Here is a 19,012-nt window from a genome sequence, read left to right as displayed (position 1 = left end):
GGTGCGAATTAAGTCCATAGAGACACCATAGAGGAATTTTAGGGTCTACAACGCTAGAGAGAGAGAGAGAGTCGAGAAGAAATAGGCAAATCTAATTCTGATATATAAACCAAAGAGAGAAGTGAGACGAGGGTGAGGAAGGTTTATCAGACTTCTCAATAGGCTTAGTCACGCAAGTACCATTGTTACCGTAATAGTATTACAAGCAATAAATGAGAAATTATATCATACTATAAATAATGGCAACAGGTGCCCACTTTAAATGTGAGAGAGTTATTATCATATTGCTACTTTAATAATATGATAATGACTCTCTTATATTTCGTACAATAATATGATAATGACTCTCACACATTATAATCAATCAAATATTTTAGCAATATAATCAATCTAATATTGTAGCAATATTGCTACAGTACAGTGTAGCAATATTGGATTGATTATATTATTCCAATATTGTTGCAATATAATCAATCCACTACTGTAGCAATATTGGATTGATTATATTTGCATATATATATATACACACACACATCTTGAAGTAATATTTACATATATACACACACACACACACACATATTTTTAGACTATTATTATAATATTTCATTTTCGATAGTACTTTCTTTAAATGTAACTAGCCTCATCGCACGCGCGAATGAGTTTTTATAGTAGTGGATTGATTATATTGCAACAATATTGGAGCAATATAATCAATCCAATATTGCTACTGTAGCAATATTTGATTGATTACATTGTACTGTAGCAATATTGCTACATTGTATTGTAGCAATATTGGATTGATTATATTGCTCCAATATTGTTGCAATATAATCAATCCACTACTATAGCAATATTGGATTGATTATATTGCAGCAATATAATCAATCCAATATTGCAGCAATATTGCTATAGTGCAGTGTAGCAATATTGAATTGATTATATTGCTCAAATATAATCAATCCAATATTGCAGCAATATTGCAACAGTACAGTGTAACAATATTGGATTGATTATAATCAATCTAATACTGTAGCAATATTGGATTGATTATATTTGAGCAATATAATCAATCCAATATTGCTACACTGTACTGTAGCAATATTGCTGCAATATTGGATTAATTATATTTGCACATATATACACACACACACATAATCAAGTCTGTTCGTACTATAGCAATATAATCAATCCAATATTGCTACAGTAGTGGATTGATTATATTGCAACAATATTGGAGTAATATAATCAATCAAATATTGCTACAGTATTGGATTTATTATAATCAATCCAATATTGCTACAGTACCAAGTGTTATAATCAATCCAATATTGGATTGATTATAACACTTGGTATTGTAGCAATATAATCAAGTCCGTTGGATTGATTCCGATTCAATATAATATAATTTAAAACTGTTCTGCTACTTATGAGTACTACAGTAATAAGTCAAATTACGCTGAATTCAGTTTTCTATAAATGTTCCAAGCGGCAAATGCTCACCTTCACCTTGCTGCTCTCCTAATACAAAGGGAAATATTAGAATCAGATTCATCTCTTTGTGTCTATTTCTTCTCGACTCTCTCTCTCTAGCTTTGCAGGCCCTAAAACTCCTCTCTGCTGTCTCTCTGGACTTAATTCTCACCTGACCTTCTTTTCCAAACTCATCTTTTCTTACTTTAAGATGAACTTTTCGGCACCGGGATCTAGTGTTGTCGCTCCTCCTACTCCTGGTGGGTACCCGTATCCACCCGCACCGGGTTATGCTGGATATCCGCTCCAGCAGTTGCAGCCACAGGAGAAAACTAGCATGTTTAAGAAGTTTTTCGAAAAAATTGGAGCATTTTTTTATGAGCTTGTCAGGATTGCTGCTACTAAAGCTATTGTTGATAATATGATCGATTAATATCTAAGGTACGTTGTTGTTTGCTATTTTTGCAGATTGTTGGTTATGCTTATTTATTATTTATTAGGAACTGTTATTATTAAATGAGGTATATTTATAATCTTTTAATAGGTTTAATTATAACATTATAAATTAGAAAATGATTTCAACGGTTACTTATAGAACAAGATTTTCCTTTCTTCCCTTTTGTTATTCCTTCTTAATTATATTATAATGTTCTTTGGATTGATTATAATGTTTTTTGGCCTCAGCATGTGTTTGGATTTTGATTTAATCAAGTTCTTTAGATTGATTATGTTCTTTTTATTTGTAAATATTTTTTCTCTAATTTCTGATTATATTTAAAACTGTTCTGCTATCTCATATTCCGATTCAATTTTTTTAGGTACTTTATTGTTCGTAATTTTGGCTTAATTGTTTATAGATTGCTTAAAATTATATGGTTAGTTAATTATTTATCCATCTTTGTAGCTTGAATTTTTGTAAACTGAGAAGCTTGCTCTAATTAGTAATTTCCGTTTATATTTATAACTGTTCTTCTTTGTGTTGACTTGTTTTGAACTACATTGTTGCTTAATTGTTGAATTAAAAGCATTATAACTATTCCCCTAATAGTTTTGATGTCCTAAATTCTCATTAAATTTTAGATTCCCAAAAAACTGAATTGTAGGGAACATACACATACATTCTCCCATTAAATTTGATGAAGTTTATTTCATTCTTTAATTCATTGTTGTAGGTTCTTCAACTATGCCTGGAGATTGTACACTTCAATCAATTCATGAAGATGGGGAGCTTAAAGAAGAGGACGGGAGTTGTGTCATAGCTGTGGGGATTAGACTTTTTGTACTGATTTAGTAGCCTTTTTAATTTCTTAGACTAGTTGGATTAATTTGTTAGTTTGTAATTATTCCAAAATTGTGGAATTTATTTTGCAACTTTTTAATTTCTTGGACTTGTTAGATTTATTTTATTTTTATGTTTAGCAGGTGATTTTAGTTATGATTTATTGATTTATGATTAAATGGTTATTTTAGCTATGTGATTTATAGATTTATAATTAACATGTGATTTATGATTAATAGCCTATGATTTGGACTAATTTGGCATTTGGGCCACGTTATATGGGCTTGAATCTACACGTTATAGGGCTTGAATCTAGGCAAAAATGAATTTGGGCTTCAATTTTGTTTGGGTTGGGCCACGATATGGGCCGCGGATTGGGCCCAAATTTGGTTGGCCTAAATGTGGCTCGACGGGGCGGGTTTGGGCCCCGAAAAAAAATCCATTTAATAAACAGACAAGATCCAAGCCCGCGGTTTGGGTACGGGTATGAAAAATCCCGGCCCGATGCCATTCCTATTTCTAAATTGAAAGAAACTTACAATACCATCATTTTATCCAAACAATGAAATTTGTGATTCCTAGGATTTTAAATCCCTTCATTTGCTAATTTTTATGTAATTAGCAAATTCTTCACCCAAAAACACCGTCAGATTTATAAATTATAGTTGCTTGACTTATGATCTACATGTCCCCCAAGTGTTCCATTGTTGATATATTTAACCAGAATGATTTGCTATTGTTTCCATGATCTTGATATCCGTATGAGCTTATCAAATTCAGATGCTCAATCATTGACAAGTATTTCATTCTTTAACTTTAATGATAAGTTTCTGCCACATATTTTCAAGGTGTTATGCACCATGTTCCATATTCCCCTTTTGCTGTTTATCGACCATAGTGTCAATGAAAATTTGTTCAATGTGGGGAGGCCACATTTTGTCGTCAGCATCCTGAGTTTCTTGGGCCATCTAATACAAATTTCCCAACACAGTTGCATATGTTAATATATATGTATATTAATAGTTTTATGAATGGACCACTTGAATCTTTAACCAACCACTCAACTTAGGTGAAGAAGACAAGAAAACCTATATAGAAAGCAATTTGTACAAGGAAAGATTCTAGAGTAAATGTAGAATATATTCCTAAAGAAATTGCAGTGAACAAAGTCAGCCCTTGGGCTTGATATTTGGATTTGGGAGGCGATCTGTCATGCTTTATCTTTGGTAATTCAACTCCTTCATTTAAGGATTGAGGCTGAGAATTTGGCTTGTGTTTGTTACCATATTGGAATTGAGGCTGCAACCCTTTATGATCCAAATGTTGCTGTTTGTGTTAATCTAATTTTCTGTTCTGATAGATACAACAGAAAGCTCATATAAAGAGCACTCAGTTAATTTTTCAACAATAATTTTTCAATTAGATGCTCTCAGTTAATTGATATATGTAATTACTGGTATAAACAAAAAGTAGGGAAACTTTAAAAACATGAATTTGTAAACATCAAAGGTAAGGGTGGCACCAAAATTTAATTCAATTTAACTAAACGAGCAGACAAGGAAGAACTTAAGATGGGAAGAGCTTATTATAATTAAAGAAACAGAGAAGAAACAAAGCAAACAATGTGAATAAAGCCCTAAAGGGCTTCATTCAATATAGATTAAAGAATTCACTCTCTTCTATATAGCCAAAGAACTAAAATGATATTTCTAGCAAGGAAAAGGTATAAGATTCACTCTCTCCAAGAACAGATCGAAAAGTTCTCTAGCCTCACCTTTACTAATGCAAATCTCTAGAGAGTATTTCCAATTAATGCATCCAAGAGAGAATATTAACATAAAATTGGTATTTTCTAAAATAGACTCTGCAAACATGGGGTTCTGTCCCAGGAAAATTATTCCCACACCCAGCTTTCATCTGGACTATCACGCCCATGAAAATAAGAACGGAACACATGGTTCAACTAGTGAAAAAGGTGAGGTACCAATTAGAAATCTAGCACAGTCTCTGCATTCCAGATGGTTTCATCTTGTATATCTTTGTTTCTTTTGGTGTCTTGTCATTTTTGTAAATTTTTGGAATGTGCTATAGCTAAAACGACTATGCTTTGAATGTAAATGGACCTAGCTGAGGACTTGTTGTTTGATAAGTTTGGGTTAATAACACTATCAATCATGCAATTCATGCCTTTTACATAATTGTTGAAAAGGAGGGAGAAAGTGCCAAAGGATTTAACACTCTAGGTTCAAAAGGAAGGTAGAAATTAAGAAATTCATAATATTTCAAAAGATTACGAGGAATGCTGTCTCACAAGCCACAACCAACATCAGTCTAAGGAGAAAAACCCCCTTTCACATCCAAAGTATAATACCAGCAAAAAACCCAAATCAGACAATGGACATGGAAAATAGAGAGGGAGAGAGATATATATATTGCACCTGGGAGAGGGAGAGAGAGGTATGGACACAGTGACAGAGGTCGATATGGACTCACCCGTGACAGAGCTCAGTAGACTCGCTGCTGAAGATTTAGGCCTGGTTCAGTGCTTCGATCACGCAGTGTTCTTCTCAGGCCTGGTTTAGTGCTTCGATCATGCAGTGTTCTTCTCAGGCCTGGTTCAGTGCTTCGATCACGGAGTGTTCGTCATGGAGCTAGCTCGCTGGGGATGAAGAGGGAAGTGAAAATGAGAAGAGGCCTGACTCTGATGTGAGAGGAGGTTAAGAGAGGGAAGTGAGAAGAGGGAAAAGTTTTGCTGAAAATTTGGGGGAGAAATGAAATAAAATAAGGGAGTTGCAACGGTAATAACCCAAAGCCTGACTTTGGTAAGGGGCACAACGTCATCTTATTTACCACATTTGCCATTGAGTTTCAGTTTTCAACTTTTGAAAACACCATAATCCTGTTTTCATTTTCCATCATCCACATCTAAAATTTTTAGTATTTGAGTCATGAAAACAGTAATCCAAAACTAAGCCAAACAGATGGTCATCCATGGGACCCCCTCGGTTTGGATAATAGATCATGAAAATTGAGTGTATCACTCAGTTTTCTTGATATCCAAACAAGCTCTATATAATTCTGATTGCATCCATTTTGGACGCATATAACTCACTTGATCCACAACAAGAATCAACTTTCACCATCTTGTATGATGGCCCTGATCCATCCGATTCCAAGAAAGATTCAAATGGCCAGGATTTCTCATGAATCAGGTCTAATGTTCCATCCGATTCCAAAAAGCAATTTTCAAATGGGGTTGAGGAACTTTTACAATGCAAGTCTAATGGCCCAACCGATTTCAAAGAACAGACCAAGATTCAAATGGCCCAGAACTCTCACCAGTCTAATTGCCCTTCTGATAAGTGAAACAAAGTCCAACAAAATCATAATTATATTCTTGATTGCATCTATTCTATTTTTTAGCTTTAATAGCTGAGAATTATGGCAACTCAAGAATGTAAATATTTTTTGATAAAATAAAAAAGTAAATATTTTTATATTATTTTTTTACATCCTTGATTGCATGTTATTAATTTTTTTTTTCTTTTATTGGACTTTGTTTCAATTGATTTAAATAGATATGTTTTGTGTCTACTCAAGACAACTAATTTGAAAGTTACAATCACAACGATGAGTTTGAATCCTAATCTCTATTAAAAGTGCTATTGAATTATAAGAGTCTCGACTAAAAACAAAAAAGCTAATAAGAACTAGGCTGTGCATGGGAGCCAACCCTTTGATTAATTGGGCGGAAGTGAGCAAATGCCCTTTTTGCCAAGAATGTATGATATTATTCTTGGGGAAGGCCAGCATACACCACAAAATAACTTGAGAAAACTACTCAGTACACGTGGCAGACATTGACACACGAATAGCAAGAAAATAATCTAAAAAGGAAGTTCGAGAAGGTAGCAAAAATAACAATATAAATAGCAACGGCCACTCATTCATCTCTTGGAGAAAACATAAAACTCCACAAAGTTCAGCTTCAGCTTCAGCTTGTTGAGTCCAATTAAGCTCCAAGTGCAAGGCTTCTATGGCAATTGAGGTGAGTTCTTTCTTTCCACCGATAGAGTTAAAATCAATGACCATATATATATATATATATATGATTGATTATTTTTTATAAGTATGTATGAATAGTTAATAACTAAAACAAAACCAAAAAAAAAAATTAAGGCGTGGTTCATGGATGAGAGCGATGAAGATCCAAGGCTTCCTCACCATCGCAATCCTCAAGAGTTCGTTTCATTGGACCGATTGGCAGGTCACAATTTACAAAACACACTCTCTCTCTCTCTTATTTTTTTTTTTTTTTTTTTTTTTTTTTTTTTTTTTTTTTCTGGTTTGAAAAATATTGTTGATGAAAAATGGTAATTTTGTAGAGTTGGGAGTGTTGTACTGGCATTTGAACCCAAAAGACTACGAGAACGATGAGGAGTTGCGGAGAATCAGAGAAGCAAGAGGATACAATTACATGGTACTAGTTCTACCCTTTAAATTTTATTTTTTCCTTTAAGAAAAAAAAATTATTTGGTAGTGTTATTTAATAAGAGTCCAAATTAATTAAAACGGAAAAAAAATATTCGGGTAAAAGTCCACAAATTCAGGCAAATAATCGTTTATCGCTATTTGTTCATCTTAACGCTTGTAACTTCTCTCTCTCACTCTCTCTCTCTCTCTCTCTCTCCCACACACACACACACATATACACTTAAAAATATATACATTAAAATGCATGGTATAATATATTATTAATAATCACTCTTTTTTTTTAACCTTTTAAAAAGTCTTGTAAGGATATTATTAAATAAAAAATATAAATTATCCATATTTTATATTTTAATTTTTTTATGTTCATTAATTCTAAATTTTTTAGTTTTTGTATAGTACTTTATTTTTTTCACTTTTTTATTTTGTAAATTTTATATTATTAAGTGGATTATAAATATTTAAAATAGTAATTAGTATTTAGATTGTGGGGTGATTTATCTTTATTTATTTATTTTCCTTTTTGTATAGTACTTTACTTTCAAAAAATTAAGTACTAGGTAAATTTTTTTCATTTTTTTTTCTTTTGTATTATTAAATGGTTTATAAATATTTAAGATAGTAATTAGAATTTAAAGTGTGGATTGTGGAGTTATTTTTCTTTTTGTATAGTACTTTATTTTCAAGAAATTAAGTATAGGGTAATTTTTTTTTTCATTTTTTTTCTTTTGTGAATTTTTTTCGTTTATTCATTTCTAGCAACTACATTTTTCAAATTCTCAAACACTATATTTTTTAAATCTACCAAGGTTATCATTTTTGGTAACATTTTAATTTGAAATTTATCAAATCTATATAATTTGGAATGAAATTATTCATTACTTTTTCCCTTCAAAATTCATTAATTTTTTTGCCTAGTTTTATTTTTTAGGTTATGATTATTATTAATTAACTTATCATTATCCCTTTCTAATTTTTCTTATAAAACACCTATCAAATTTTAATTTAAGGGATTATTATTATTTTAATTTTTAAGTTTGGACTAAACAAAAATAATTTTATTTAAATAAAATGATAATTTTATTTAAATATTATACTGACATGAAAAATTGTGAAAGTTTCGGAGGCTTTGATTATATTTATATACACTAGCCTCATCACACACGCTTCGCACGTGTGATGATGCTCTTTTTTTTTTTTTTTTTTTTTTTGAGTTTAATGTACATGATTTTTCAATTTGAATTTATTTATTGTTAGTGAGGTTAGCTATAAAGAAATAGATTTTCAAAAAACTAAAATTTAGGATTTGAAATGGAATAAATTGTTGGGTTTAGTATGTGCTAGTTTTTAGGAAAAAATGTATAAAATGTGCATGAGATATATTTAAATAAAGAATGTGCTAATTTTTAGAAAAAAAATTTCTCTTGGTAGTTTTTTGTTTTAAATTTTGTTGAATTACAATTTTAATCCTTTTTTTTATTTGTTAAGAATAAGTATTATCTAATTAAATTAGGAATTTTTTTTGGCTTTTTTGAAACCATAACTAATTTTCTGAACTCTCTTAACATATAGAGATGAGTGTAGGAATTTTAATGTAATAAATAAGAACTTACACAATTGGGTGTAATAGTGTGATTGAGTAAGTGTTAGTCTTTAATTCTTCACACTCAAAATTTAAAATGTTTCTTCTTCAATCCAAATCCTTTCTTCATTCTTTCTAATTAAATTAGGGGTATTTTTGGCATTTTTTAAAACTATAACTTTTTAAATCCTCTTAATATATAGAAATGAGCTTAGTAATTTTAATTTAAAACATAAGAACTTACACAATTGGGTGTAATATTGTGATTGAGTAAGCCTTAGTCTTTAATTTTTCACACTCAAAATTTAAAACATGCCTTTCTCAATCCAAATCCTTTCTTCATTCTTCCACTTCTAACTCAAAGTGTGATCTTCTTACCTAAAAGAATGGAGAAAGTGAGGGCACATGGTGGAAAACATTTTACATAGACCTCTGTTGGGTTATATTCCATAAAGGCATAAACTTTGGAAATTGCTTTCACGGCCAAAAATTTCTATCACACCAGATACTGAAAAAAAAAATGCAGAAAACTTACCAGAAAAAATTTTCTATAGAAAGAAATATAGCATTGGGTTAAAGTTTTATTTTTTTTGGTGGATGGGAGGGGGAGTAAGGTGTCGTAAGAAAAACTAACCGATTTGAACATTCACAAACCACTACAAATTTGTGTAATTATTTTGGTTTGGGGCTGTAAATTAGAAAAACCAACATATTCTTCTATTCTCTGTTGAGTTCTAGTTTACTTAATTGGATGAAATATATATATATATATATATATATATATATATATATATATATATATATAGTGGAAGAAAGTCATGCCCGTTTGTTGAATAATGGATTTGTATTAGCCCTATACAGCCTGCAGGCACATCATAAAATGTTTATTGTGACTCACTTGATCCTTTTCGTGTGGATGTATTGAAGGATTTGCTTGATTTATGCCCTGAGAAAGTGGACAACTATGAAGAGAAGCTGAAAAATTTCTACACAGAGCACATACATGCTGACGAGGAGATACGTTACTGTTTGGAAGGAAGCGGGTATTTTGATGTTCGAGACAAGGATGACCGTTGGATTCGCATTTGGATCAAGGCTGGTGATCTTATCATTTTGCCTGCTGGAATCTACCACCGGTTCACTCTTGACACCAAAAACTATACTAAGGTAACATTGAAATAATATCAATTATTACTTAACAGCTAGTCCCTACTAAATCTATTAGAGCATGAGACTATGTTGTTTTTGATTGTCGCTAATTTGACATAAATATATGGTACAATCCACAACTATGTTTTTGACTGATTTTGCAAATTAAACTACTGCATTTTGACATAATGGCCCTTGTTGGTTGATCGGCAATTTGGTGTTTGTTGGTGTCGCAGTTGATGAGGCTGTTTGTGGGAGAGCCGGTGTGGAGTGCATATAATCGGCCACAGGAGAAACACCCAGCTAGAAAGGAGTACATCAAGAGTTTGACTGAAAAAGTGGGAATGACATTGGAAGCTCACTAGGCATCGGATGTCCTAGGTTACTTTTCATCTACTTATATGTATGGTTAGCTAGGAAGATGAGAGCCTAGCTATTTACAAGTATAACCGTGATGTGTGCACGATTTGTTGTGTATGTACTATAGTTGGAAAGTCCTTCCTACATTGGCAAATAATTGAGTTACGCACTTGACAATATAGATAGAACTCTATTTAAAAATTAGCAATGCATATTTACTTATAACTCTATATATTGTTGTTATGATCAGTCAAGGTGCAGCCTAGTGGTGGGAGGTTTAAAATGAGTTATAAACCTGGATATCTTGGATTTGAATTCTCACTAGGAGTTTCTCTAGATTATTTGATACATGGTTGTGGTGGGTCGGGTTGTGTATTTAGGATTTACACCATAGGGATGGGTTTGAAGGGCCCTCTACCTCAGTGAAGTTTTACATCATAAAAAAAACTCCACCATTTTGTTTTGAAGCATACCTATCCTCCGTTGTGTCTAATCATGTGATATTGATAAATAATATGATTGTGAACTAGTGCATGAAAATTTATGGCAATATTATATACTATATAATAAAAGTCGGATCTTAGAAACTGTGGTGGCAGCAAAGTGGTGAACTTCTCTCTACGTTTAGTACTTACACTCATTTTATTATTATTATTATTATTATTGTGGGGACCTGGGGACCGAAGATGGGAAGTATTGTTGTAGCTTTCAGTTGTTTCTCTGGAAGGAGCATCCACGGCCAGAGGAGTGAGGTGGTCAAGGGAAAGAATGGGAAGTGATAGAGCGCTCGTGGGGGATATAATGGGTGCAGATGGGTGCTTCAGGTGTTGTATGGGATCTTTGTAGGACGTTTCTTGTAAAGTACCACTTGTTCCTCCGCATTGAATAGTTGGCAACAGTTTTATCAGCTGCATTAATGAGGAAGTAACCTGAATAGTGGATCCACAGCTCAGCAGCTCCTTCCACCACCTTCACTAGGAATCTAGTGGGACAAGTGTCCTAAGGAGATTTAGGAGAATTAAAGATGGAGGGTTAGGATGCAAGATGCCATGGAGTATATAAAGGAAGGAGGTTCTCATAAAAAATGGATCAAAAAAGAATTAAAAGAAAGAGTTTACATAGAGAATAGGAGTTGAGAGAGAGTGAACAGTATTTGTAACACCTAAGAACTTTGTCATCGAGCAAGCTTCTAAAGATCTATTCATCTATCAAAACCTTAAGGTTTTGGTCTTTCTTTTCCTATCTTTGTCCTCGGGGCGAAGCCCACATTTGTCCATCTCACTTTCTATACAAATATATATTGTTTTGGACCGGGTTTAAAAAGTCTAATATCACTATTGTTGGTGGGCTTGGGCTGCTTAATTTCGTATTCTTACAACTGTTATTATTATTATTACGAATACTTCTTTCTTTCTCTTTTTGATAATGTTAAGATAGTTTATATACTATATTAAACTTAACTTCTAATAGTTTACTTTACTTAAAATCTATTATCTGAGTTTCAACAAATCTAAAATTCTAATTCACTTGAAGTTTAAGTACCAAAAATTTTCAAGTAATTTTAATAGCACATACTATATAATAAAGTGTACTATATAATAAAAATTTTAGGTACTTATAATTGAAATATACTATATAATTAAAATTTTTACCATTCAATCCATAAACTCATATTTTATGTATTATTTTAAATTATAAAAAACTTGAATTTAAACAATTGATTGATGACATGACTATTAATCTTTAATCATTTTTAAATGTTGTAAGTATCGAGAATATACAAAGATAATGTAATTCAACGGTAGATTTATCAAAATTCACATTTAATATTGTAAAAGTTACACACACACACACACACCCCGCTTCAAGTTCATGATAAGTTACAAGCGATGAAAATTTATTAAGCAAAATAAACAATCTAAAAGAATCTAAATCTTAAAATAATACTTTTGTAAAATTTATACCCTGCAGGCTGCAGCTATAAATCTTAAAATAAAAAGAATCCTCTTGCCTGTCTATTTTAAGATTACAACATATAAAAATGTTACTTTATTTATTTTAACACATAAATTTACAATATACTCTACATCACATTTTCTATTTTAAGATTACAACACATTAAAATAAGTTGACAACAAAAAGTTACTTTATCTATTTTAACACATCATTTTATAATACACTCTAGATCACATCTTTTATTTTAAGATTACAACACATTAAAATAATTTAAAAAAAACTTCATTTATATTAAAATATTAACAAAACAAATATATTTTATTGTGGCCTTATATAACAAAGAATGAGGTAGAGAGAAAGAAAGTGGGAGATCACTTGGGGAGGTAACGCGGGAGAGAGAAAATGGAGTGATAAACTTCAAAATATGTTTAACACATATAACATTTTATGCCTGTACAATTCCAAACATGGAATTGTATTTTTCATCAATGCTAAATTTTTTAGCATTTATAGAACATTTGATGTGGGAGCTTTTTTGGTGTTTGGTGTGCAAAACCTCAATTTTTGGCATTTGGCACACATGCTAGTGCTCTATACCTTGTTGCAGCTATATGTATATTCAAAATAAAATAGAGAGATCCTAATGTGAACGTGAGAGGCTTACTTAAGATTCTTTGCAATTTGCACATTGATTAAAATAAAGGGAAATATTAACTAACGTCATGAGGGCATTGGTTTAGGAACTATTTTTAGAAATATTTTATTAGGAGAATGATAAATTAATAACGCCTTGTTTGTTTCGATGAAAAGCCTTATGTAAAGATAATTTTTTGTATTTTTCGGTGTTTGGTAGCATCAGAAAAAATAAGTTAAAGGAAAACTATCTTTAGTCAACATAAAAAATATGACTTATTTTTAGAGATTGTTTTCTATTTCTATTTCACAACAAGCTAAATAAAGAGAAGTTAAGAGATTGTTTTTTAAATCATTTAAGGTTGCTGCCAATTATAGGAAAGTGAGATAGTTTTATAGAAAATATTTTTTGGAAAATGACTAATTTTTTAGAAAACATCATCTCTGAAACAATAGAGTGTAAATAGTTTTGACAGCTTTTTATATTTCCCATAAAAAATGATGTTTTTCATATTAAAAAAAAAAAGTAATCTCAAAACTTTTATATTATAGTTTATTAATAATTGCTCTAAGAGCATTTATGAGCATGAACTTAAAATAAAACCGAAGATTAGAATTTAGGATAATCTTAATTCCCCCCTAAAAAAAAAAAGGATAATCTTAACTCAATGGGCTTTACCAGTCATTGCCTTAAACGAGTCAAATTTAATGGCTTTTTTTCAACTCACAATGACTATAATACCCCCACTTATCCATCCCCGATTCAATTCACCTGGACTAGCCCACAACCACAAGCCCTCACATTTCGTTAGACATGGCAAAACGGGTCAAAACTTGACCCAAAAAATACCTGACATGAACCCAAATTTTTTGACCTGCAGCAAAAATGGGTTAACTTGTGACCCGACCCGTGTTTTTTGCGAGTCAACCCGACCCGAACCTTTTTATTTTTTATTTTTTATATTTTATAAATATTGGTAAAAAAAAAAAAGTTAAGGCAATATTGGTTTAATTGTTTGTTGTGAGCTTTAAGGAAACAATTGAGACATTTACATAACTGTATGCAAATTAATCGAAAAATGAATGCTTGAACATTCTATAATGAGTAAGAATTTTTAGATATTAAATAGCAAAGTACATACCAAGATAATCTGGTTACTATACAGTAAAAAATATAGATTTAAAATTGTAGACATGTGTGAAAAATATTCACAAGTGTGAAAATAATGAAGTCAAAGTATCAAATTAACATAAATTATGAATGCTTAGACCTATTTTTAACAATTTATGTCCAAAATAAATGGCTTTTAAAAATAAATTATGATATTTTCTAGAGTATGTGTTGTTTAACAATGATATGATATTCATAAAAGAAACCATGTATAAATAAGTAAACAATTAAACTTTAATGTATATTTCAAATTGAAATAGAGTGTCAACCATAATTGACAATAGATTACAAAATTAATTTTCAAGATCGTAAATTTCTTATATGTTTTAATTCTTTGTCAAATGAATTATCCAATAAGTCATTTGTAATTTTGTTTTATATTTTGGGATATTAATATTGTGTAGAAATAAACCTTGTGTATTTGTTTTTACTTATCTTTGTGTTATTTTGTTTTAGATAGTAATGTTAGAATTTGTATAATTTCAAAATTATTGAATAAGTATTAATAAGTGTAGTTCATTCTTGATATAAGTGATGAATTTAAAGTAATGCATTTTACATCAAGTAATTTGTTGCATGACTCTCCAAATGGCAAATACATGTTGTTTTCTTTATGAAAAAAAAATTCATATGAAAAATACGAGTTAAATCGACCTGACTTGCAACTCGATTGACTTGAACCCATTTTTAACGCGCTTAAAATCACCCGTTTGACTAGACCCGACCCGCCCATTTTGCCATGTCTACATTTTGTAAACAACTTAAGGAAATTTTCGTCTTTCCCAAAATAACCACTCAATATTTATAAGTCCTTCTCAGGTTCTCGCATAGTCACAAAGCTCTCAAAGTTCATATCTTTCTGTTTGTTTTTCTAGAAAGTTTTAAATTTTCTCGAGAAAAATCTTCTCTTTGTAATATAATCTTAATTTCATTCAATTGAATTTGAACCTTAAATTTTTTTTTTCTCTCCACGTGTGATGTGCTTGTTTTTTTTTTTCCTGATACTTTTAGATGATTTTGATACATCTGGTATCTGGGAATTACTTTATTGGGGTTGAGAATTATGTAGGATTGTGTGAATTGGTTGAATTATGTTCTGTAAATTGCCTTTTTGGCTTAATTTTTTAAAATCGTTTTGGGGGTTGATGTGTTTTTGGAAATGGTACAAAAACCCATATAGTTTTTTAGCTGATGCTTTTTATTCAAGTGATTAGTTGATGAATTGTAGTGCTTAATCTGTTTTATATAGGATTTTAAATGTTTTAGTTTTAGCTCGTTATTCCTGTGAAACTTGTTAATTTGATGGTTGAGATACTTGTTTATACAAGGTTCGATTCTTTACTTGATTATGGGTATTTTGTGTTTTTTTGGGTGTCAAATTATGGGATTCTTTCAAGCGAACAGCTTGAATCAGTTTTTTTGGGGGAATTTTAAAAAGTTGGCATTGGATAAACTTTGATGGAGCATGCATGACAAGTTGCTTAATTAGAAAATTAGAAACTAGTTGTAATAGAATATTAACAAAAGAAAGTAACTTTGGATATAATAAAAGACAGCTTCTTTATCCATATGTGTCCATGCAGACAGCTTTTTTAACTTAGTTTTTTTTTTTTTTGAGAAACACACACACACACATTTATTTGTTTAACATTGATGTTGAAGTTTGAAAGTTTACTTGGTGTGTAAAACACTAGTGAATGTTTAGACCCCCAATTTCAAAAATACCAACACAAGCTTATATTCAAATAATATATGTGCAAAATAACAAATATAAGCTATACCCAAATAAACAAACTACTCTAAGTCATAATTTAATCACAACACAATAGTAATTAAAAGCAAAGAGTAAGGGTTAGATAGATGCAAACACAAGATAATAACGGCACGTGTTATCAAAGAGGAAACCGAAGAACTTGGCGAAAAATCTCTCCTCTTAATGGATATAACAATGGGAGAGGGAAGGAGAAGAGACTACAAAAATTTCTCTCCAAGAATGAGTAGCTCTCTCTCTAATAAGGTGGGTGTGTTATAGAAACCTTTCTTAGGGTTTTTCTCTTAATAGGCTCCTTACCATTTCTGTGGTTGATGAGGGTATATATAGTATGAGTGACGAGAATACAAAAAGTCACAATTTTCTGTAAAACAAGGGAACTTCGCGGGTCACTCGTGACTGGTGCAAGTTGGGAGTTAACCTCATAGACAAGCTGTACTAAGCTGGACACCTAGCCTGATTGTTCACCTTCCTGCAGGTGCTTCTCATGTGACCTTCAACTGTCTTGATCAAATCTTCACCACTTAATACTAAACCCAATACAAACAAATCCCACAAAAATACAAGGAAATAAATTGATGCAATTACAACACTTTTTGTCATGGAATAAGCCAACACTATTGCTATGAGAAATATCATAACTTAACAATCTCCCCCTTTGGCTCTTCCGTGACAAAACACCCTAAAACAAACTTTAAATTTAAACGAAAGTTTGGGAACAATGGCAGAACTCACTCACACCTAAATTTAGAAGTTGTGATGAACTTGGAACATATATACTTGTAACCTGAAACACTTGCACAAAAACACATTAGACCCTCAAGGTAAAGTAAGTAATAAAAGGACAAGTATAATGTAACAAGTAAATTGTGATCAAATAAATATGATGTGAAACATATGAGCAACTTGATCATACACCAAAAAAATCATATAGAAATGACTAAAATGATCACATAGCAAAGCAAATAATCATTTGAACATGCATTCAATGAAGCATAATAGCATAAGGATGTATGCATGTCTAATACACAACCGATGCAAGAACACTAAAGCATGAAACATTTAGGTTTGAATTGCATCAAGGATACAAGATCCAACAAGGGCACAAGAGTGGAGTACTAAAGAAAATGCAAAACATTAACTAAAAGTACTAAGCTACAATAGCAAGTGTACATATAACATAGTCTAAAATATTAAAGTGACCATAACACAAAATATCCAAGTATTTTAAAACCAAAATACTAAAACCATAAAATGCTAAAATAAAGTGCTATGAAAACATAATCTAAAACCAATAAACCAATGTTCTCCCCCTCAAGATAAGCTCCCCCTCAAGAGTTACCAAATACCACTCCCCATTTTTGATAGGAATGGCCAAAGGGCTAAGGCTAGAGAGTAAAGCTATCAAACTTGGTTGATAACAAGTTGATTTGATTTTGAATATTTGCAAAGCTGGTGGAGTGCTTAGTTGCTACGTCCCGTAGACCCTCAATCCTTTCTAGAATTATTTGAAAAGCATCTAGAGGCACTGGTGAAGGCGATAAAGCTCCACTCCTACCTCGACCGCCACCTCTTCTTGGAGGAGGTTGTTGTCCTTCCGCTTCAGTTTTCGTGTCCGCAGGAGGTGCTTGTTCAAGTTCTTCAGCTTTTTCATCACCCGAAAGACACACTTTGCTCCTTGTGATTGTTTGAGAGTTGATGGAAGAAGAGACACTCATTATGCTTATGTCTTGTGGAGTCTTCACACCATTTTCATGAAGGATCCTCATAATTAGACTTGGGAGAATAATTTTTACCCTTGAGGATGTCCTTGTAGCTTCAGAAATGATGGTGTACATATGAGCACCAATGTCAATGTAGAGTTTCTCACGAAGCTCCATGAGAAAGATGGCTCTAGCATTGTTGATGGTGATCAACTTCTTTACTAGATACAAGTTGAACATCATGATATAGGCAAGGCACCTCAAATCCGGAGGAAAGGTGATTGTATTGAGACATTTTCCTTCCCTAGCACCACTAATGCGGGGTTGTACCATTTCTAGAGAGACCATTTGTCCTTGTAAGGAATAAAATCTCCATGATCTAGTTCTCCATGTCCAAGGATACGATCAATGTTTCCCAAGTCAAGAGTGAATTCATGACCTCTAACCCAGCATTCTATGAAATCTTCTTTGAGTGTAGCATTTGCATAGAATTCTCTAATCAGAGGTTCACAAACTCCAGAGAGATCAACGAGAGGAGCTTTTCCTTACCTCGTCCTTCAAAACAGTTAGGGATGAAGGATTCCTTGAGGTCAACAAGATTCACATATCTCTCCTGAATGATTGGGGCCATTTCAAAGTGATGGGAGTATTGCTCATAATAGCCGGTAGCAAACTTGATTAGTAACAAGTTAGTACCAAAATAAGAAACTACGAATTAAACCCTAAAAACTGAAATTTAAAGAGCAATTAAAAAAAAAAAAGACTTGTGAAGATGTTAAACATCAAAGCATGATACAATTATGACATTAAACACTTAACATGTCAAATGGTGTGTGTGTGTGTGCATCATACACAAAAGTGTGCAAATTAGGGCATGAAAACATGCAAAGGGAAATGTGTGAAAGCACATAATCATTTGATGTTTCCAAAACAAAGAAACATGATTATCCCCACAATTTTTGTACTCAATGGAGACATTTATCATCAACATGATGCACAACACAGCACAAATCATAGCAAAATGCATGAGCATGTAGAATAAACATGTAAAACTAGCCCTATACTATGCAACCCAACAAAACCCATATATCAAACTCAACAAAAACATCAAAAACCATATTCATCAACCATATATCAATATCTCAATATAAACAACAAATCCAAGAAAAATAAGGCTATAAACTTGAAATAGAGTGAAAATAAAAGAAAACCCATACCTTTTCTTGAAGATTAAGAGAGGATTGAAGAAGAAAATGGAGATTTTGTGAGTGAAAATGACGGTTTTGGGAGATGGAAAGGCGGAGAAGACGAAGGGTTATGCATGTAATGCGAGGGAAATTGAAAAGTTTTTGAAAACTGTCTGAAATTTAACCTTATTTGTGCAAAACACGCGTTTTTCGTGACTCCAATGACTCGCGAGCAAGTCGCCAAAACGAGTTGCCAAAAT

At 31.9% G+C, this 19,012-nt stretch overlaps 1 protein-coding gene across 1 annotated transcript; it reads left to right on the top strand.

Annotated features, from left to right (window-relative positions):
- The first annotated feature begins 6,668 nt into the window (after positions 1 to 6,668).
- Positions 6,669 to 10,558, top strand: LOC142625874 (acireductone dioxygenase 1). The gene is made up of 5 exons (XM_075799615.1): positions 6,669 to 6,797; positions 6,929 to 7,016; positions 7,135 to 7,229; positions 9,750 to 9,989; positions 10,208 to 10,558. The coding sequence occupies exons 1-5, from the start codon at positions 6,786 to 6,788 to the stop codon at positions 10,334 to 10,336; spliced, it is 564 nt and encodes a 187-aa protein (XP_075655730.1). The 5' UTR covers positions 6,669 to 6,785; the 3' UTR covers positions 10,337 to 10,558.
- The last annotated feature ends 8,454 nt before the right edge of the window (positions 10,559 to 19,012 follow it).

Source organism: Castanea sativa, chromosome 2 (assembly GCF_040712315.1).
Source record: "Castanea sativa cultivar Marrone di Chiusa Pesio chromosome 2, ASM4071231v1".
Classification (NCBI taxonomy): Eukaryota; Viridiplantae; Streptophyta; class Magnoliopsida; order Fagales; family Fagaceae; genus Castanea; species Castanea sativa.
The sequence above is the reverse complement of the archived record's forward strand: the minus strand, read 5'-3'. Positions and strand labels throughout refer to the sequence as shown.

Bases quoted from the DNA above. Each gene is read 5' to 3' on its own strand.
- LOC142625874 (XM_075799615.1), top strand. The intron at 7,017-7,134 runs GTCACAATTTAC...GTAATTTTGTAG, and splicing joins TTCATTGGACCGATTGGCAG to AGTTGGGAGTGTTGTACTGG. The intron at 9,990-10,207 runs GTAACATTGAAA...TTGGTGTCGCAG, and splicing joins ACACCAAAAACTATACTAAG to TTGATGAGGCTGTTTGTGGG.